The sequence below is a fragment of the Contarinia nasturtii genome, unplaced genomic scaffold (genome assembly GCF_009176525.2).
Source record: "Contarinia nasturtii isolate CC-2019 unplaced genomic scaffold, AAFC_CNas_1.1 Cnas_scaffold_1435, whole genome shotgun sequence".
Taxonomy (NCBI): Eukaryota; Metazoa; Arthropoda; class Insecta; order Diptera; family Cecidomyiidae; genus Contarinia; species Contarinia nasturtii.
The window spans coordinates 258,564-280,466 of record NW_022198772.1 but is presented as its reverse complement, the minus strand read 5'-3'; the positions used below and the strand labels follow the sequence as shown (position 1 = coordinate 280,466).

At 33.3% G+C, this 21,903-nt stretch overlaps 4 protein-coding genes across 4 annotated transcripts; 3 read left to right on the top strand and 1 right to left on the bottom strand.

Annotated features, from left to right (window-relative positions):
• Window positions 1-274: 274 nt before the first annotated feature.
• LOC116346132 (D-aminoacyl-tRNA deacylase) lies at window positions 275-1,237 on the top strand. Its single transcript, XM_031776053.1, has 2 exons — window positions 275-521; window positions 606-1,237. Exons 1-2 carry the CDS (start codon window positions 479-481, stop codon window positions 1,025-1,027), a joined length of 465 nt encoding a protein of 154 aa, XP_031631913.1. The 5' UTR covers window positions 275-478; the 3' UTR covers window positions 1,028-1,237.
• Window positions 1,136-3,302, bottom strand: LOC116346131 (gastrula zinc finger protein XlCGF26.1-like). Its single transcript, XM_031776052.1, has 4 exons — window positions 2,596-3,302; window positions 2,326-2,520; window positions 1,878-2,045; window positions 1,136-1,644 (listed from the first exon to the last, which is right to left on the bottom strand). Exons 1-4 carry the CDS (start codon window positions 3,208-3,210, stop codon window positions 1,432-1,434), a joined length of 1,191 nt encoding a protein of 396 aa, XP_031631912.1. The 5' UTR covers window positions 3,211-3,302; the 3' UTR covers window positions 1,136-1,431.
• Window positions 3,303-11,404: 8,102 nt separating this feature from the next.
• Window positions 11,405-12,586, top strand: LOC116346120 (BTB/POZ domain-containing protein 2-like). Its single transcript, XM_031776027.1, has one exon. It carries the CDS (start codon window positions 11,405-11,407, stop codon window positions 12,584-12,586), a length of 1,182 nt encoding a protein of 393 aa, XP_031631887.1.
• Window positions 12,587-14,502: 1,916 nt separating this feature from the next.
• Window positions 14,503-15,813, top strand: LOC116346119 (BTB/POZ domain-containing protein 2-like). Its single transcript, XM_031776026.1, has one exon. The coding sequence runs from the start codon at window positions 14,503-14,505 to the stop codon at window positions 15,811-15,813; it is 1,311 nt and encodes a 436-aa protein (XP_031631886.1).
• The last annotated feature ends 6,090 nt before the right edge of the window (window positions 15,814-21,903 follow it).

Below are 21,903 nucleotides of genomic sequence, written 5' to 3'. Positions count from 1 at the left end.
TTGCAATTTTCTGGTTGACGGTCACATTTTTCAATGCTACCTTTGGAATTTTTTGATGCTCTGGACTTTTCCATCATTTTCCACGCTTTACACCTGAACATCATCAGCTCCATCCAAACATATTTTCAATCTCTTCAGTTTCACCTTCGATTTTCAAAGTAATAAAGAGAATGTTCGCATGAATTATCATTATTCCCCATTTATACTTTTTCGGTGTTCAAAAATGGTTCTTTCAATTTTTCGGCACATATAATCATAATCATCGATCCAAAGGTTCGAAATTTCCAAACATTACCAAGACAGAAAATGTAAACACTGGCATGGACTTGAATGTAGTGTTTCCACCGTACTGTCATCGATTTGACAATTTACTTCAAAGTGTCTCAACTGTCAAATAATCACAACAGACCGTATACTCTCTTCATCGCACTTTCAACATTTCTTTCGGCGTTTTCTACATCAAAATTGCTAAAATAAAATGAAAGCGGTGATTCAACGCGTGACCACAGCCAAAGTGACGGGTAAATTTGAATTATTTAAAAACCTATTTTCATTCAGTTTTGATGAATAAAAATGAATTTTTTCAAATGTTTTCCTTCTTGTAGTGAACGACGAGTTGATTAGTAGCATTGGCCGGGGACTATGTGTTTTAGTTGGCATCTCACAAAATGACACAAAAGAAGATGCACTTTATTTGGCCCGAAAACTGTTGAGCGTTCGACTATTCGATGATGAAACCGGTAAACGATGGCAAAAAAACGTTAAAGATTTACAATATGAACTGCTTTGTGTGAGTCAATTTACATTGTACAATCAATGGAAAGGGAACAAACCGGATTTTCGTTATGCCATGCCCGGTGCAGAAGCAAATGATTTGTACAATTTTTTATTACAACAAATTGGCCAACAATATTCCAGTGATAAAATTAAAAATGGACAATTTGGGGCCATGATGCAAGTACACATACAAAACGACGGCCCCGTCACGCTGGAAATTGAATCACCGAAAAAAGATACAAACAATTAATTCATTGTGCTTATTTATATTGAAAATTCATTTAATAATTGAATTTTTTCTAAAATGAAAAATTAAAAATCGTCAAAAGATATGGCAAAAGAGAAATATACACAAAAAATGACAAAATGGCTCTATTTTACTTTTGAACTCATTTGTAACACAGAATTTTTGTTCAGTACCAATTTTTTGTAATTAAATTAATGAAGATCTTTGAAGAAATTTTCCACTTTTTCCATTCTTATTCTTTTTTAAAGGAATTTACTGCACTTTTGTCCTAATCTATTCTTCAATTTCAATTTTCGTCTATTTAATATCTCTTCCCTTCTATTTAATTGAAGATTTTCTACACATTTCGTCTACATTTCTACACACATAATTATTTTACACACTCCTACTTTAATGTTGATGGAAATTTATTTGCGATTTTTCTCATGTGGTATTTCAGCATTGTGTTTCCGTTGTAAATGTAAGTTGAAATCGTGTTTGAATTCGAAAGCCGATGAGCAAAATGTACATTTGAATTTCTTTGTATCGTTTCGATGGCGTTTCTCGTGTGTTCGGCAATTATCCTGTCGTTTGAACTTTTTATCGCAGAATGCACATGAATAGATCGCCTCCATTTCAGTCTGTTTACAAAATACAACAAATTTTAATTAATGTTTCGGATTTCTGGCAGAGCTGTTATGGCCACCGCAGAGATGCCGGAATTTTTCTTGTATGTGCTGTTCTTTCTTATCTTTAGGTGCTGCACTTTAAAAATTATGCTCTGCCATGGCACTCATTAGTGGCCGCACCTCCTTGGTTTCTATAACAGCTCTGCTTTCTGGTGTAAAAATAAAGTATTTGAAGTGTAAATTACATGAGTTCTCATATGTCTGTTGAATGCTTGCTTTTGTTTGAATGCCTTATCGCAGAATGGACATATCTCGTTTCGGTCTTCGATGTGAACCTGATGGTGCTTACGCAAAGCTGATATAAATACAAACGTCTTGCCACATACATCACATAATAAGTTGGCAGAAGAATGCTGAAATTAGTTTTTGGTTATTAAAAAAAAATATTTTAAATGTTTTTAAGACCAAAATATTGAGTCAAATATGGCTACTGTTTGATTTGTGAATTGGCTTCATATCCATTCTGGTCTGTTGGGAATTTTAGAACCGTGTGGACAACAGAAAACAAATATTTCTGGATCATTTACATTTTTCCAATGAGAAAAATAGTACTGTCCAATAAGTAAGCTTCTTTAGCACTATCAACGTCAAAAAAAAAAAAAATTTCTCCATTGTGGTTGAATTTTAACTTACATGCCTCTGGACGTGATACTTCAAGTCAAAATTGTCAGCACCACCTTCGTCGCAAATGACACATTTCTTCGGTGTGGCTTTATCATGTTTCTTTGCATGGTTTTTGAATGCCTCCTCTTCGCCAATGCTCATTTGATAGGAGCATATGTGACATGTGATTAATCCTGATGATTTTGTGTGTAGTTTCATATGGGTCTGTTTTGGAAAGAATGATATGAAAAAAACTTAGTTCATGCGTCTGAAGATTTTATTCCTTTTGATTATACCCACCTCCAATGATACATAATGCTTAAATTTTGCATCGCAATATTTGCACACTTGTGGTTTAATCTTGATTATTTTTATTTTCTTTTGTGGACCGGGTGTTTGTATGGGTTTTTGAATTGATTGTGTGATTCCTGATGTAATCGTAGCCACAGGTGTAATGCTATGCACTGTTCCCGATGTTGGTGGTTTTGATTTCAAAAATGGCACACGTTTCACCACTCGAATGATGATCGGTTTGCTTTTCTTCGCATTGTCCGCGACAACATTGGGTAGTTCTGGTTTCTTCTCATTCTTTAATCCATTGACACTGCCTTCGTCTTCTGTTTTAATGTGAAAATTTGCAACAAAATCCGTTTCAGACTTGAGCAGTAAAGCACGTAATTTTGTTTCTTGCTCCTTCAGCTTTAAAGTCATCCAATCGTATGAATAAACCTCGGACAAGCAGTCCGAACACAAGCAATTTGATTCGTCATTTATGTTACGCTGTGACACAAAATCCTTCAGAAACTTTTCAATGAACACACTGACTGGGGTGTTGGAGTGTTTTGATTTGATTTCACATAAATTTTTTGGCCAATTGTTACCTTCTTTATTGCAAAGATAACAATATTGCAGCATTGTGTACTTGATTGTTTTTAATAAAGAATCAAGACACTTTTCTTCAGATAATCACAATGTTTTTTGGCGAATAAATTCATCGATTTGTTTATATTTGTCATTCAGTGAAATGAAATGACATTTTTGTCAATTATTTGACAGATCACAAATGAAACAAACATTTGACAAAACGTGTGTCTAAAGTCTAGTTCAGATTTTGTCTAAAGCACCAGTCGATAAAGAATACTTTTTGCGCCAAACATTTGAATGATTTAAATAAATTTTCGATTGTTGAGAAGGGAAACAATTAGATTTTCGTTCTTTTTCACACAAATTGTGGTTTTACTTACTTCAATCGGTGCTTTTTTCTGCATTTTGTCCTGACACCGTGTTTATGTCGAAAAAAAAATGTGTTTATGTGTTTTGTTTTATTGTACACGATTTATATTGAAATGCAATTATGAATAATAGTGGTAATGTTTCATCGCTTGAAAGCCATTCCGTTACGGACACTTTTAATTAAATGAAGTCTCGAAATTTCACTCCTCTTATCTAAAAATTTCTTCGATTTTTTTTCTTATACAGTTGAAATCGGTTGAAATCTTGAATTGAGCTCATGCCTCGCGCAAAAAACAGATATGAATTGATAAGCATTTTTTATAAATCGCTGTGATTGCACATCGCGCAATCTGTTCAGTCGTATACTATAGTATATTGTATGTTCTCCTCGCGTTTTTTTTTTGGGTTAGTATTCGATGATATGAACCCAATTTTATAGCAAAAAAAGCGTCAGATTCGGTTTTTTCATGCCAGAAAACCCCCAAATACTCATTTTCAGAGCGTTTGAATGGATACCAATTTTACTTCAAAATGTGGACTTCAGAGGGGAATAACAAAATCAATTTTTTTTTTTCAAATGACTCAATTTTTTTTTAAACGAATTGTGTGGCTCAACTTTACTTGAACCGTACTACAACGCCTGATAGGTTACCCCTCTGGGATATTGCATGAATTCAAAATGTTACTAGAGTGTAAACAGCCAATTTTGGTTTTCCGGAAAACTCTCTAGGAAAATTGTGGAAAATCCTGACGTGTTAGAGAAAAACGGGTGATGCCATTGAAATCAGCATACCCAAATTATGAAAAACCAACTGGTCCCGTTTCTGTCACATTTTGAGTGACGCACAGTGTAATTATCATTTTATTGTTCTATTCTTATACAATGAGTCATCCGCAAAATATGCTGAATTTATCTCACCCAGATAACCAGAACCGTAATGAAGATGTGGTGGCGGACCTGTCAAGCGATGAATCTCCGCCGAAAATATTCAAATTAAGCATCGATTGCTTCGATGAAATTTTTGAATATTTGAACATGAAAGACTTGCATTCATTCGGTCAAACATGCAGGCGAATGAACAAAGTGGCCGGCGAATAATTCAAACAAAGCTATTCATCGGGGCCGGTATTCTAATGCCACTTTCCGATCAATTTGTTCGGAATTATTCCGAAAAACATATTTCTATGAATGAATATTGTTTTGAATAATATTGTAGCACATAACGAGAATAATAGTCGTTATTCATAAGACAAAAAAAAATAAACAATATTCCACTTATTTTGTTCGGAATTATTCCGACACCTTTTTCAACAGTGGAATTATTCCGACAATATATTGAGCGGACTATTCATTTGAAACTAATATTTTTTTGTCTTTTCAACGTTTGGCGTCAAATATGGACACCAAAAGTACCAAAATATAACTTTAATAGAGCTCTACATTTGTAGCCAAACATTGAAAATATTAAAAAAATTGTTACACACTCAAAATATTAGCTACGGCCAGGCGCTGAATCGGACTGAAAACAATAGAAGTGGTTGTTATAGTGATTGTAGTAATGTGAGTGTTAATATAATTATAACAATAACTTTTATTGTTTTCACTGAGCTGAGTTGTTTATATAAACAAATGATTCCGAACGATTTTTGTGGATTGTTCTAGAATACCGGCCCGGCTCCAAATATGTGCGAAAATGGTGTAGATAAACAGTTTCAAACATCCGGTTTCAATAAGTTCATGACATGCATTTCAAATTATTATGACGATCTCGGTCGAAATAAATATATTCAATCTCATATAGTATTAATGAATTCGAGTCAACCAACCACATTGATCTTAATGGGATAAGTATAAATAACGAAAAAATTGAGTATTTTGAAAAATTGTTGCCCCAACTGGAAATTGTTCAACTCAAAAGTTGTTCAACTCAAGGTGGATGGTGATTTATACGACTTGAAGTTGAAATTGAAATATTTTAAGAATTTGAAAGAGATTTATACTCAATATTCGGATGTTGGTAGCCGCATAAATGGTAAAGTCAACTGGCTATTACTTAAATTGGATATTACTAGAAGTCAATGAATTTAGCACTTTTCGTTGGTGTTCCTCAGATGGAAACCCGACAAGTCTTTTGAAAATATTAAATCGACTCGAACTAAATTGACGAAGAGCTTAGCACTTCATTTACCTCGCTCAAAGGTCTTGAGCTATTGTGCATTTTGTCATTCAAGAAGAGTTATAATTAAGCTCAAATGACCAATCTGAGATAATTATTATCATTTTTTATTTGAAAGTCAAAGATATGGAGGTTTTAGCGAATGGCCTGACCAAACTCGAATATCTTTACTTTCATGAGGCTGGCATCGATGACATTATGCCATTCATTCGTCGATCACCGAAATTGAACAAAATCCAATTCACACCTGGAGAGAGCGACGTAGTTTTGAACTTGGCAATGTTAAATAATAATTTTTACGCGTGATGATGTCTTCTTGGCTACCAAATGGGCAGCCAGAAACGGTGACACGAATTTGAGCTTCAGTAATTAGAATTTGATAGTTATAGCACATTAAATATCTTTCGGAAAACAGATATTCATTTGGTAAAGAAAGAAATTTAGAAATAGTTCGGAATATAATGAGTTCCATTTTACACCTAAAAGCAATTAACAGACCCGTTTTCCTCAATTGATTTTTTATTTCTTGTTAAATAAAATACTTGATGATGAAATTTTAACGACTTGAAAATAGCATTTTTTCTAGGTAAATTGCTTAACCCTGCTTCCTCTATTTATTATAATCATTTGACGTACAAATTCACTGAATTCCAACTGTTTTGTTTTTAAGAAGAAAACGAATTTAAGAAGAAAACGACTTGATCAAAGACATTTTTGCAAACCCAACACATGCATACAGATCATTTGTGGATCCAATTAAAGTACCCATTTTACGTCTTGCCACAGACAAAGATTTCAAGGATAAAGAAAAATGGGTGAGATTTTAATCAAAAGTACAACCCCGCTTTGATTATTTATGCCAAATTTACGGTGTAAAAAGAGTCAACAGAAAGAAATAAATTGACTAACAAAAATCATGTTTTTATTGTTCAATTCAACAAAAAAAAAAAAAAGAAAGAGTCCTACGGGAGTAAGACGAACTTTTCCGCACGGTGGTAGTTGCGTATTTTATTAAGAAAGTTCAAAATAATATTTGCTCGATTCTTCAAGTCTTTCAAGCGGCGTAAAGTTCGAGACCAAAAAATATTTTTCAACTTTGGCAACGAAATATTCTTTAATTTAATAGCAGAAGTACCCGAGAAAAGATTTTTCACACTTTCATGATGAACCCATTTGTACGACATTTGAAAGTATTCTATTTTCTAACAAAACACTATAAAAAATATGTCAGACGTTAATTTTGCCATAAAAATTATTTTTGAAACACTTTTCATAACTAAAGTCACAAAAAATTTGGATTTTTGTATGGGAGCCATGTCTGTATGCTACCTTAATGGCATGAAACTTTGTACAGGTTATTTTTTTCACAAAAAAATAACATTCGCAGCTTTTGGAGAAATTTCAACCAAAATTAAGAGTAACTCCCATACAAAATATTCGTTGAAAATTTTGTATGGAAGGTACCCCTAATTTTAATTGAAATCTCTTCAAACTTTCAGAATGTTATTTTTTTGTGTAAAAAATAGTCTGTGCAAAGTTTTACGTCATTAGGGTAGCATACAGGCATGGCTCCCATACAATAATGCAATTTTTTTGCGGTTTTTTCAAGGAAACTGTATCAAAAATTGATTGTATCTCAAAATTAACCTCGGATTCGGTTTTCTCGTGCCAAAAAACCCCCAAATACATATTTTTTAGTGTTTAAGTCTACATTAAGTATGTTTCTTGGACGAAAATTGGACTCTTTTTCATAGGTATCACTCCAGGCATGACATTTTTCCAATCAACCAAAATCGCTCAAAATCTAATGATTTCTATTCCTTGGGACCCCTAATCATCCTGTACAGTCAGATTTTAAAAAATTTTTGTGGGGGGTGAGATAATCGATGGACAAATTTTGCGTACGGCGGACAACGTACGACGTACGACGTGGAAGCGACCCACAACAACCATGCTCAAAACGGCCTGATTCGGGGTCTCTGACCCCAGAAACGTCCAGAAAACATGTTTTTGAGGTTTCGTAAATTTTGACCTATTGCAATACTTTCCCCTTTCACACTAGGTGTGTGCGGAAAAGTAAAAGAGTTAAAAAACTAAATATATGTTTTTTGAAATCAAAATGTCGTTTATTTTGTATTTGTTCAATTTTCACATTTGTAGAATCGATATCGACACACGTTTTGCATTTACGCTATTCGTTTAAGCTCAATCAAACTGTGTTCGGTTTTTGTGTTCGCCCATTTGGTTGGCAGAAAAGTTTTTTCTGTAACGATGATCGCCAACTTTCGTGCACCAGCCAATTTCATGCGTTGTTCATTTAAACCAGCCAAATCAAGAACATCATCGATACAATAAGCGCCATTTCGAATATAATAAATTTTAATTTCTCGTAATTCTGCTGAATATCGAATGAATGGTAGAATATGATTACCACTTGTATGCCACAACGTAATTTGTTGCACATTCACAAGCTTCCTTGCCAATTTCTCCATTTCTCCAGTGTTTAATTCCTTGAAACAAGAATTAATATGCAGACTCCGTAGCATAACTAGAGACGACAACTGTGTAACGTTGACACTTCGAACATTTGATAACGTAATGCTCAAGCTTAGTGGTGATGTAAGCGATGCCACACGTTTGAAAAATTGATTATAATCGACATCAAGCAATATTGATACTAAATTAAGATGCTTGTAAAACTTTTTTGCGTAAAGTTTGTCCAAAAATTTGAAAATAGTTACATCTATATCGAGTACTACCAGCTTGAATTCGGTCAATTTCAAATTACTTCCGGCAAACGATGCAAAATTATGTTCAAGTGTACGTGTATCGATCATAATTGTTTTTATTGTTGTATTTCGATGGAAGAATGTTTTGAGATTCTTGATTTTATTCCTATTCCTCAAGGTGATGTCAAAATTTTCAAGTTTCGGATACTTCTGCAGAAGCCAATCATTTTTGTCGTCTGTAATATTACAATTCAATGCAAGATGCTTCAAATTGGGACAAAATTTGAAGAAACTTTCATAAGGTTCCATGTCAATGGTGCCACTGATTATCTTAATGGCTTCAATTTTGTTCAATGATTCTTTGATACATTCAATTTTTCGTGCGGTCACTGTCACTTCACGGAAGTCAATCTCTTTTAATGTTTTATTACAGTTTGATTGGATGTATTGAAAGGTATCCATTGAATTATCAGAAATTCCAATGTTTTCGACGAATTCACTTAAATCATTGACCTGGTGAAGATCAGGGAATGAAAAATAGTAAAGTCCGCGGCGTTCAACGTTAATTGTCACATCCTTATGTGCTTTCTGAAAGTATAAGCCGGTCGCACGATGCATTCGTTTGCATGTTCGACCGAGCGCGTGAAGCTCAACGACAGACAACCATTCGAATACTTCGTCCAGGCAATCCAGGTTCAGTTTGTAAATATCCGATGTTTGCTGTTGATTTTTGGCACCGTGAACAGAGGGTTGATTTTTGACTCTATTTTCTGCATACTCCTTGGCTTCATTTTCCGCTTTTACACGATTCGGTGACTCTGCTGACATTTTTGGAAAAGCAAACTTGACTGATTTGATGGAATTCATTTTTTTTATTTTAATAGAACGCTTTTATTTTAATAGAAACAAGACTTTATACGTTGAAAAGCGAAATCTAACACAAGTCAATCAATGTGACAATTTTTAAGCAAGTAATCACAGTAGATAGGTTATTTAAAAGGTAGATGTTTTTATCTCAAAACTCTAAACTAGAATGACAACGATTTACTGAACATTTTTACAAGATGATAAAGCAGGTAGAAATACTAATTGATTTTCAAAAATCATCATATTCAAAGAAGCGAACAGAAAAGGTGTCAAAAATAAAATTTCCAGAAAATTCATTAGAACACAAAAGAAATGGTAGTAATACTCCGGAGAGTTGAAAGGAAGGGTAATTGCTTACAATCTTTCTTCATAAACAATGGTTTGTTCCTGAATTACCCAAGCACTCAATTTGCACTGTTCACTCGGGGCATTCGCACTGTGCGTCAGTTACGAAAACACGAAACAGAATACGGAGCGAGACACAAAGAAAGTAGTGTATGTACGTATACGCTTCATTCCTTGCGTCTTATTCGTTATTCCCCTTTTTCAGCTGTTTGCCTTTGCCATGCAGCCTGCTACGCTACATACCAAAAAGATGAAAAAGGGGAATAAAGAATAAGACGCAAGGCAAGAAGCGTATATGCAAATACACTACTTTCTCTTCATGTCTCGCTCCTTATTCTGTTTCATGTTTTCGTAACTGACGCACGGTGCAAATGCCTCGGGCGAACAGTGTAATTTGAGTGCTTGGGTAGCAATTGCTGATCAAAGTTCAAACATGTATCTATTCATAGCGGTAACATGATCAAATTCAGGAATATGTGATATTTTTACCCAGCTGAATCGGCTCAGGTAGCTAACGCGAGCTAACGTTGGACGATGAAATTCAGTGTAAACAGTAGAATTGATTGTTTGATGACAAGCTAGAAATAAAATCCAAAAAACAATGCCAAAAAGTAAGCGAGCTGTCAAACTGAATGATGTGTATTTTCATGGGGGAAATGATTTGATAAGGTTCTTTTTTGAAATTATTATTTTTATCGCAAAATTAATATCGTATTCGGTTTTTTCATGCATCACACATTTTTACTACGGAAAAAAACAAACAGAAGAAGAAAGCGACAAAAACACCTTTTTCATTTTCAATGGTTAATTGGTCACCTACCTGGCATAGTATTGTTTTAAAATCCAAAAGACATCCTCATATGATAGATACCAGTGAATAGATCCTATTCATAGGTGCAATTTGTGAACAACGCATACGAACAGCGATTTTATGATAATGCCACTCTCGCTTGAAAAGGATGAAGTAATATGAAAGCCAGTTATGTATGGGATTTCATACGGACGGTTTGCTTTTTTTTATTCCCGTACATTTTTTCCCAATGTCTGTTTGTGGACTTACGCTTTAAAAACTCAAATTATTGGTGTCTGAGCCTGAAGAAATATTCATAATTTAAAATTTTAAAATATTTCTTTAAAGATGACTGAAAATTACAATCCTGCATTCCACAACAATAATGAAGAGTAATAGTTAACATTGGTCTTTAAAACACTAGTGGATTATATTTGAACTACAACAGTCATTAGCAGCACTCATTGATCCAGAACGTTTCAACCGGTAACAAAATCGCTTTGCTAATTAACAACCGACGCATAGAATACATGTTTGTTGGTTCACTATCAATCGCATTTCGTCTGTCGACATAGACAATTGTTTTCATTCCATTTTAAATTTCTATAAATTTTCGTATATTTTTACTATCATTTTCTATTTCGTACTTCTTAAATACATTTAATATATTTGAATTGCATTGAATAAGGAAAAAAATAATCAAGAAAGAACATTCTTTCCTCATTTCAGGATCTACATTAATCACACATCAATTTATCAAACATCCAAAGCAATAAAAAATGTCAATGTCCAAAATAGCAACGACCAATGTGGCAAGTCCTGACGGAACTTCTGAACTCGGAAAGAAGTTCTACCTTAGCAAGGAGTTTTCTGATGTTCAAATTGTCTTCGTGGTAAACGATGAAGAAGTTGGACGGGTGCCGTCCCATAAAATTATCCTGGCTGCACACAGTGACGTTTTTCACACAATGTTCAACGAATCATGGAAAGAGAAAAATGAAGTGAAAATCGTCGATGCAGATGTTGCGGATTTTAAAGAATTTCTTCGTTTCTTCTACTTTGGAACGGTGAATTTGACCAAAGAAAATGTAGATGCAATCATGAATCTCAGCAATAAATACAATGTCACCGAGTGCAAGAATTTATGCAGAAAATTCTTGAAGGCAACAATGACCAGTGAAAATATGCTTTCGAGGTATGAATTAGCCATTTTTCTTGAGGATGAAAGTCTCAAGAAATTTTGCGAAGCAATGATCAGTGTCGATGCTCGAGATTTCTTGAAGAGGCCAGGATTTTTGCAATGCAATAAAAAGACATTGGCGGAACTGATGGAAATGAAAAGTTTGAAGTGCTCCGAAGTTGAACTATTTGAGGCGTGCATGTCTTGGGTGAAGAATAAAAGTAAAGAAGAGAACTTAACTAGAGAAATAGTACAATCTCAACTCGGTGACTTATTTTATAAAATTCGTTTTGGATCGATGACCATCAACGAGTATGCCACTCTCATTCCTTCGTACGGATCACTATTTTTAAATGAAGAATATCAAGAGATTATTCAAATTGTGGGCGATAAGGAATTTCAATCAAAGCAATTCAATGGAATACGAGAGAAACGTTGTGACGTTAACTTATTTGAAGGCTATAAAAATATTTGGTGCATTCGACTTGCTTCTCAAACAAATTCCATAAGCCCCTATTTTGTAAAGAGTTTAGAAACAACCACATTCTCCGTCAATGAAACAGTTTTTTTTAAAGGATTTACATCTGATCGTTTATGGAGTTATAAAAATACTAGAAACTTATATTATGATTTAACAGAGGTAAAATGTGAAATAACAGTTGTTCGGATTCCAAATAGGTCTGATCAATTCATTAATGAAGAAGTTGTTTTGTGGAATGGAAAAACAAATTTAATTTCAGAGCATGTGAACGTGTCTTTACCCGAGCCAATTCTGATCAGCCCGAAATTTATGTATGAGATTAGAATGAAACAAACTCCACCTGAAAATTGCTGTTCCAATGCTTTGTTGAAATCACAAGTTCAAATAGATTCCGATTTCAGCGTACAATTTCATCGTGATACGTTTTTGGAAGATGATTCACTTTCGGCTAGAGGCATAATCGTTGGAATAAATGTCTATCGTATCTAATGCTAAAAAAAGCCGAATATTGCGTTAAACATATATTTTTCTACATGCTACGACAACGCCATCTCTGTTTCCCCATGTGTGTAGAGTATGTTCAATATTGACAAATCATTCAAACGAGTCAATTTTGTACCGCAAAAAAAGCTGTCATCGTGAAAATATCTCAACAATATTATTCATTGAAATTTTTGAAATTGACTGTGCCGTGTTTATTTTCTAAAACAATTTTCAAATGCATATTTCTGTAAATCTCATTTCAAAGTTTTTGAAATATTTGTACATTGTACAATTCTAATTTTAATTTTTTTAAACTGAAATGAAATTTTCAGCATAGAAACAGCTTCTGCTGCAAGACCAAAGATGTCGTTTTCGGGGGAGATTCGTGTGACGTTTTCATATAAAACATATAGCGCATTACTCGGTTAGCTAAAAATAACCATGAATGGTACTACCGCCAATGACGCATCTGAATAACATAAAATAGTAGCCGAATATTAATTGAGTGAAGACCTCGGTTCATACTTAATTCCTTACAAGGAAATTCATTTTTTATTATTGATTTTTAGAACGATGCAATTTTGTAAAAAATTATTCTTGTATTTCATTTTACACATAGTTCCACTTAAAACATTTTTTTCGAATAAAATAAATTGTCAATCAAAAATAAAAATGTGTGTACAATTTTTTCCAATATACACAAAATATTCAAGAATTTTTCCAACAGATACCCGGACAGATGCTATGTTTCTCATAATTTATATTCCTATAACAAGAATGTAATATTTTCCTTTTTCGCACACACAAATGTGTGAATTTAAGTATTGCAATCACTCCAAAATGTTGAAATAACACGTTCGATTAACATATCTGTCTAACTAAGATCTATTTAGCTTAATCAATTCACCTAAATCCTTGTTAATGTCTCACGGTACATTTGACTATGGTTGGCTATTTTTTATGCCAGTGAATTTTTTTTCTAATGTATTTTGGGGACTTACGTTTTAAAAACTCAAATACAATAAGTAATAGTCAACATTACAAAAGCATTGGTCTTAAAACACTAGTGGATTGCAATGGAACTACAACAGTCATTAGCAGCACTTGGTCCACAACGGTTGAACCGGTAACAAAACCGGCTTACTAATTAACAACAGACGCATAGAAGACATGTTTGTTGGTTCATTAGCATTCACACTGTTGACATAGCATCACAAAAGTTTATCTGCTTTACATCAAGTTACATTTAGTTTATCAAAAGTTTTTTTAAATGTTCCATTTATTCTCATTTATTTCTTTTTAATTATTTGGACAAAAAACGGTGAAATTTACAGTGATTTTGTACCAAAAGAAAGTAAATGGAGTTCAAATTAAATTTATATCAATACTTATAAGCTTACTTTTCTCGCAAATATATATCGCATTGCGATATGTTGGTGTAAATTTATTTATTTTCTATAAATATTTTGATTACAGTTCATGTCATTTCCAAAAATTCTTTATGAAATTCTATCGTATTTTTTTTTAAAATATTAAGCAAGCTTTATTAACAAATTCGATATTATTCTGTGTGAAATTTTTTAAGTGAAATTCCATAGATTTGGTTGCGGAATTATGGAATCGGATTAACCTTGGCTAGAAACCGACATACACTGATGAATAATATAAAAAACTAGTCCTGATCACAATGCTATGCCACAAAAATACGCAAAAAAGAAAAAATTATCGTTTATTTTTATAAAAAAGAACCATTTTATGTCTTTAATTTCAAACGTCCAAAAAATTCAAATTTTTTAATGAACACTTTTCTTATTTCAGGATCTTTATTCATTCATTGACACATATTGACCTCAGAAAATCGATCTTAAATTTATTTTTGAAAAATATTTCGAGCCACTCACCAATATTGCCCAACGATCAATATGTCGAGTCATGTACTTTTGGAAATCGGAAAGAAGTTCTACCTTGGCGAGGAGTTTGCTGATGTTTACATTGTTTTCATGGTGAACGATGAAGAAGTTGAACGAGTTCCGGCCCATAAAAATATTTTGGCTGCAAACAGTGACGTTATTCACACAATGTTCAATGAATCGTGGAAAGAGAAAAATGAAGTGAAAATCGTCGATGCAGATGTTGCGGATTTTAAAGAATTCCTTCGTTTCTTCTACTTTGGAATGGTGAATTTGACCATAGAAAATGTAGATGCAATCATGAATCTCAGCAATAAATACAATGTCACCGAGTGCAAGAATTTATGCAGAAAATTCTTGAAGGCAACAATGACCAGTGAAAATATGATTTTGAGGTATGAATTGGCCATTTTTCTTGAGGATGAAAGTCTCAAGAAATTTTGCGAAGTAATGATCAGTATCGATCCTCAAGATTTCTTAAAGAGGCCAGGATTTCTGCAATGCAATAAAAATACATTAGCGGCACTGATGGAAATGAAAGGTTTGAAGTGCTCTGAGGTTGAACTATTTGAGGCGTGCATGTCTTGGGTGAAGAATAAAAGTGAAGAAGAGAACTTAACTAGAGATATAGTACAGTCTGAACTTGGTGATTTATTTTATAAAATTCGTTTTGGATCGATGACAATCAAGGAGTTTTCCACTCTCATTCCTTCGTACGGATCACTATTTTCAAACGGAGAATTGCAAGATATCATTCAATTTGTAGGCGATAAGGAATTTCAATCAAAGTTATTCATTGAAACACGAGAGAAACGTTGTGACGTTAACTTATTTGAAGGCTATAAAAAGATTAAGCGCAATCGACTTGCACCTCAAGAACAATCCGCAAAACCATATATTATGAAGAACTTAGAAACAACCACATTCTCCGTCAATGAAACAGTTTTTTTAATCGGATTTAAATCTGCTCCTTTATGGATTTATAATAATAACATATATAGAAGATTAACAGAGGTAGTTCCATCTGAAATAACAATTGTTCGAATTCCAAATACGTCTGATCCATCCTTTAATGAAGAAGTTGTTTTGGGGACTGGAAAAATAAACCTAGAATCAAAACATGTGAAATTTAATTTATCCGAGCCAATTATGATAAGTCCGAACTTCATTCATGAGATTAGATTGATGCAAACTCCAAATGAACATAGCTCCACTTATATTTTGTTGAAATCTCAATTTCAAATTGATTCCGATTTTAGCGTACAATATCATCGTGATACAGAGAGAGGCATTATCTATAGACTAGATTTCTATCGTATTTAATGCAAATAACCACGAAGAATAGAGGAACATAACAAACAATAAACAAAACAAAAAAAACACCCAGTACAAATCCGTCGAACAAGTCGACGACAGCGATTTGACAGGTGGACGACGCGAGAAACTTATCAATCCCTATTAACAAAACTACACTTGACAGTTATTGTATTGAATTTTGTACGGGATTTATTTATTATATAAATATAAAAAAAAAACAATGTGAAATGTGAATAAAAAAGATAAAAAATTAATGTCGTGACGAATTATGTGAAAAAATAAATATTATATTTCAATTACTCAGCGGAAAGTATGCTTGAATACGCGTATACCGCTGCACAGCGGTACCAATATATACAAAGACATAAAGGTCGATCCGCTTTAGAAAACATTTCTATTTTTTACACCTAATGACGGCTCATTATTTTTGTTTTTATTTTATTAATAAAACTAAATTAAAATTAAAAAATGTGAGTTTTTTTACGAATGCGATTGCGTGGTATTATTTCTCTGCTGTGCAGCAGCAGCAGGAACATATGGAGGTTAGGTGTCCTCTTGAGTCAATTTTATTGTATTATTTTTTTGTAGTTCGTTTATTTAATGCACTTTTGAAAAATTAACAAAAAACAAATGAGGAAAATTGATTTATTGTTTTATTTTATTTAAAATATTTTCATTTATAAGTTTCATCGTTGTTCCAAATTTTCTGATATTTGTATCAAATGTGGAACAAAAGAGTATCATATAGCGAACAGAAAATTTGAAACAACGATGAAACTTATAAATGAAAATATTCTAAATAAAATAAAACAATACATCAATTTTCCTAATTTGGTTTTTGTTAATTTTTCAAACGTGCATTAAATAAAAGAACTACAAAAAAATAATACAATAAAATTGACTCAGGAGGACACCTAACCTCAAAATATTCCTGCTGCTGCTGCACAGCAGAACAATAAAACCACGCAATCGCATTCGTAAAATAAAGAGTCTTACGGGAGTAAGACGAACTTTGCCGCACGGTAGTAGTTGCGTATTTTATTAAGCAAGTTCAAAATATCATTTGTTCGATTTTTCAAGCCTTTCAAGCGGCGTAAAGTTCGAGACCAAAAAATATTTTTCAACTTTGGCAACGAAATATTCTTTAATTTAATAGCAGAAGTACCCGAGAAAAGATTTTTCACACTTTCATGATGAACCCATTTGTACGACATTTGAAAGTATTCTATTTTCTAACAAAATACTATAAAAATATGTCTGACGTTAATTTTGCCATAAAGATTATTTTTGAAACACTTTTCATAACTAAAGTCACAAAAAATTTGGATTTTTGTATGGGAGCCATGTCTGTATGCTACCTTAATGGCGTGAAACTTTGCACAGGTTATTTTTTTCACAAATAACATTCGGAGGGTTTGAAGAAATTTCAACCAAAATCAAGAGTACCTCCCATACAAAATATTCGTTTTTGAGCCAATTGAAAATTTTGTATGGGAGGTACCCCTAATTTTAATTGAAATCTCTTCAAATTTTCAGAATGTTATACTTTTGTGTGAAAAATAGTCTGTGCAAAGTTTCACGTCATTAAGGTAGCATACAGGCATGGCTCCCATACAAAAATCCAAATTTTTTGTGATTTTTTCAAGGAAACTGTATTAAAAATTGATTTTATCTCAAAACTAACGTCGGATTCGGTTTTCTCGTGCCAAAAAACTCCTCCTCGGCACCCCCAATCATTCTGTACAGTCAGATTTCAAATAACTTTTCTGGGGGGTGAGATAATCGATAGAGAAATAGAAACGTACGACGTACGACGTGGAACAGACCCACAACAAGCATGCTCAAAACGACCTGATTCGGGTTCTCTGACCTCAGAAACGTCCAGAAAACAGGTTTTTTAGGTTTCGTAAATTTTGACCCATTGCAATACTTTCCCCCAAACTAGGTGTGTGCGGAAAAGTAAAATCAGGTATGAACTAAAATTGACAAAATTTTGTCAGTGGTTACCACACATCATATTTTGCCGAGACAAATCCAGTGTATCCAGCTATTAAATGTGTTTTGCAAAAAAAATTTATCAAATGTGAACTAGCCCCAACTGATTTCAGAAGATATTTATCTTCTGAAATGATTCGTCTTGATTAGCTAAATTTTGTTTCTGAGATTGGTAATTATGTATATAAAACTGATAAAGTTCACAACAATTAGTTGTACTCACACAACACATTTGTTTTGCATTGCACAAACAGAATATGTCAACTAATTCATACAACATGTGAAAAACAATATCGAAATGGGCGCTCGTGCATAAATATCGTTTTGAAAATGCAAATGTTGTCTGTGCTAAAGAGAGCTGGAGAAATCAGTAGAGTAAAAAAGATTGTATGAAAATGGGGAAACAAGTGGCCATATGAATGCGAATTTTGGCTTAATCCTTGTGTAGACTGTGAGTGTTTTTCAGTAAGCTAAATGATGACTCTATGTGCATTCGTTTCCACTTCAATTTCCCAGGATTTCTCTGTATTTGTATTTGCTGTATATTTTAACTCTTTGTTTCTACAATTCAATGCAGTGTTTTAAAACCAACGCATAAATATTCACTTAATGCTAAACAGTTATATGGGCTGGATACTAAAACGCTGAACTGTTGTGTGTAGATGGAAAAAAAACTGCTCTTCAAACGAATGTATTAGAGAAAAGTCGTTATATACGTTTCCGTATGGTTTCCACAGAGTTTTAAAGCTGAATTACATGAATCAAACCCACACACATTCCTGATACCTGGAATGCAGAACATTTATTTAAATTTCGATTTCATCGTTGTGCACACAGGCACAGAATGAGCATGGTGTTTTTCTTTGAAGAAGCTGAAAGCTATTCAACCATAAAACTAAGACATCATACTGTTGATGTGTATCTAAGAGTGTGTACCTGTACAGTGTACATTCTGTAAATTAAATATATATACATAGAACATATTTAAAAGACTCCATATGTTGTATGAAGTACATAGAAAACGTCACCAAAAAATGAAGTGAATGCGGAAAGAAAAGTCAAGGGAGCCAGTGACGGTGAGAAGTAGTTTTCCGGGTGGTTGTTGCATATTTTATTGCACGATGGAATACTCTCGTTGTTTTTGGTTTTTAGTCACATTTAAGTGATCTATTACTTTTCCGCACACACCATGTTTTCTGGGTGTTTTAAGAGCCAGGAAACACGAATCTAGCGTTTTTTCGATGTCCGAATGTATGTGCGTGGTACCCTGTACCCTGTACGCAAAAATTTGTTAACACGATAACTTTCAAAGATGAAAAGTAATTCAAAATCTGACTTCACAGGATGATTGGGGGTGCCGAGGAATAGAAACCATTAGATTTTGAGCGACTTTGGTTGACAGAGTGAAGTGTCATGTCTGGTGTGATGCCCATGGCCATCCATGGGAAAAATTCAAATTTTCTTCCAAAAGTGATATTTAATGTATTCCTAAACACTCAAAAATGTGTATTGGGGGGTTTTTGGGTACGAAAAAACCGAATAAGATGTTAGTTTTGCGATACAAATAACTTTCGACACAATTTTCATACAAAAATGACAAAAAAGTTGAATTTATGTATGGAAGCCATGCCTGTATGATATCGTAATAAGCTGAAACTTTGCACAGGTTATTTTTATCACACAAAAACGCCATTCCGAGAGTTTGAAGAAATTTCAATGCATATTAAGGGTACCTCCCGAACATAATTTTGGATTTTTCGCTCAAAAACGAAATGTTGTATGGGAAGTACCCTCTTAATATGCATTGAAATTTCTTCAAACTTTCAGAACGTTAACTTTTTGTGAAAAAAATAACCTCTGCAAATTTTCACATGATTACGATATCATATAGGCATGGCTCCGATACAAAAGTTCCCATTTTTGGTAGTTTTTGTATGAAAAGTGCTTCGAAAATTATGTGTATCTGAAACTAATGTCAAATTCAGTTTTCTCGTGAATTCTTTAAGTAAAAGATTTGTTATAAATGCATGTTGTGGATCACAGTGCGGAAAAGTTCATCTTACAGATGTAAGACATTCAGTGACCGGTTCGCGCATATTTCTATGCCTGATAGCTATGCTAAGCATAGCGGAGACGCAAGCCGCAACGCACCCGTCACCATTCGATTCGAGCTATATTGTATGCGCACGGTCGTCTGCATAAACGAACATGTGCATTGTTCATATGTACGGCTGGTAATAAAAGCGACTTTAAGCAGAAAAAATCTTAAAAGTGTCTCATAATTTGTAAAGGATTTACATAAGATGGAGACGGTTTAAAAAAACTTAAAGTCACTTTTATTCTCAGCCGATCATATAGAGTGAACGGCGATGCGTCGGTTGCGTTTGCGGCTATGCTTGGCATATCTATGCTACCTAGCGTATTTAGGCAAACATAGAAATATGCGCGAACCGGTCACTGAAGACATTTTATTTATTTTTTTGCGTCGACAGCATTTGCACTATCTACTTGCAAAATCTACCCAAGCAATTCCATTGCCATTTTCTTTAATATTGCCGTTATTATTGTTATTTTGCTTCAAGAATTAAATAGTTTTGAAATTCTTTTATTGCACATTTTGGTTGATTGTAAATATGATTAAGAAAATGTTTTGCGAAAATAAAGGAACACAAAATCTCAAGATGGAATAAGTTTTAGTTGTTAGTTTTTGTTTACTTATCAACCGGATATCTATTGAATCCCAAATAAATATAAGTGTTTTGTCTCCCTTAAGGCAATTGAACCAAAAATAAATCTAAAATGCACTAAATAAATTTAAAAAAAATTTCAATAAGAATGTTTCTATCTTTATCCAGACAATATATTGAGATTATTTCAGGCAGCTGATTCAGCTCAGAAATCTAACGCCAGGCGCTAAAATGGAATGAAAACAATAGAAGCGATTCTTATGGGTATAAAAACACTTATATTGTCAAAATCACTATAACAATCAGTTCCATTGTTTTTTCTTCATTTCAGCGCCTGGCATTAGCTCCCTGAGCTGAATTAGCTGCCTGAAATAATCTCAATATAATCTCTGTCATTATCTATTTCTGAATTCCGCGCAGACCGAAATTGAATTGGGTAAAACAATTGAACAAGAGATCATACTATTATTTTCAAAGTCACAAAACTTCTTTGAATACAATTTTTTTCTTTCTTTTCTTTTGGGTTTTTTGTTCGATAAACACCACTATCACCAAGAAGCATTGTTTACATTTCAATCTTTTCACATTTTTTCTATTATTATTCGTTTGCTAAGAAGTGGAAGGAAACGGTTGAGTCCGAGACGACTCGAAAAATATATAAAAAGACGTTGAATCTTATATGTGATTGTATAAATCAATTTTTTTAAAGTCAGATTCGAAGAATTTCAGCACAATTTTTTTTCGTTAAAATAAGTTTTTGTATGTGAGTTATAGTATATAATTTCAGACTATCTTTTGCAACTTCCATAGTAAATATTTAGTTCAGATAAACAGAACCAAACGACGAACAGTTGTTTTTTTTATTTACATGTCCAGAAAATATTAAGATTTATGCTGAGCATGTCAACATCCAGTTCCAGAATTAAGTCTCCAAGCATAAGGAACTTGTTTTCAAACAAAAATAAAAAAATTTATATACTCTTATCACGAAGTACAAAGGAAATAAACACAGATATAGATTTCGACTTAAGTGAATAAATGGCAAGCACATTAATTGTTCAGTTCAGCTAAAATATTAAACAGATATGTCTAAGTAAATATTTTTACATCAAAACGATTCTGTAAATTCGATAAAAAAAACACATTTATTGAATTTCAAGTTTTTTAATGTTTAGCCCAAATAATAATATATTTCTTTTGAATATCAATAATTTTCCGAACAATTTACGTACACAATTGAAAAAGCAAAAACATTTCTTTTTACCTCCACAAAAGCATTAGCGAGAGCAAAATGGATGGCATGCCATTTCGGATCGATGACGTAATCATTTATTATTGAAAGGGAATATGAAAAAAAGCAGTGGCTCTACAACGACTTACCGTAAAAGCATCAGCAACAATAATATCACAAAAA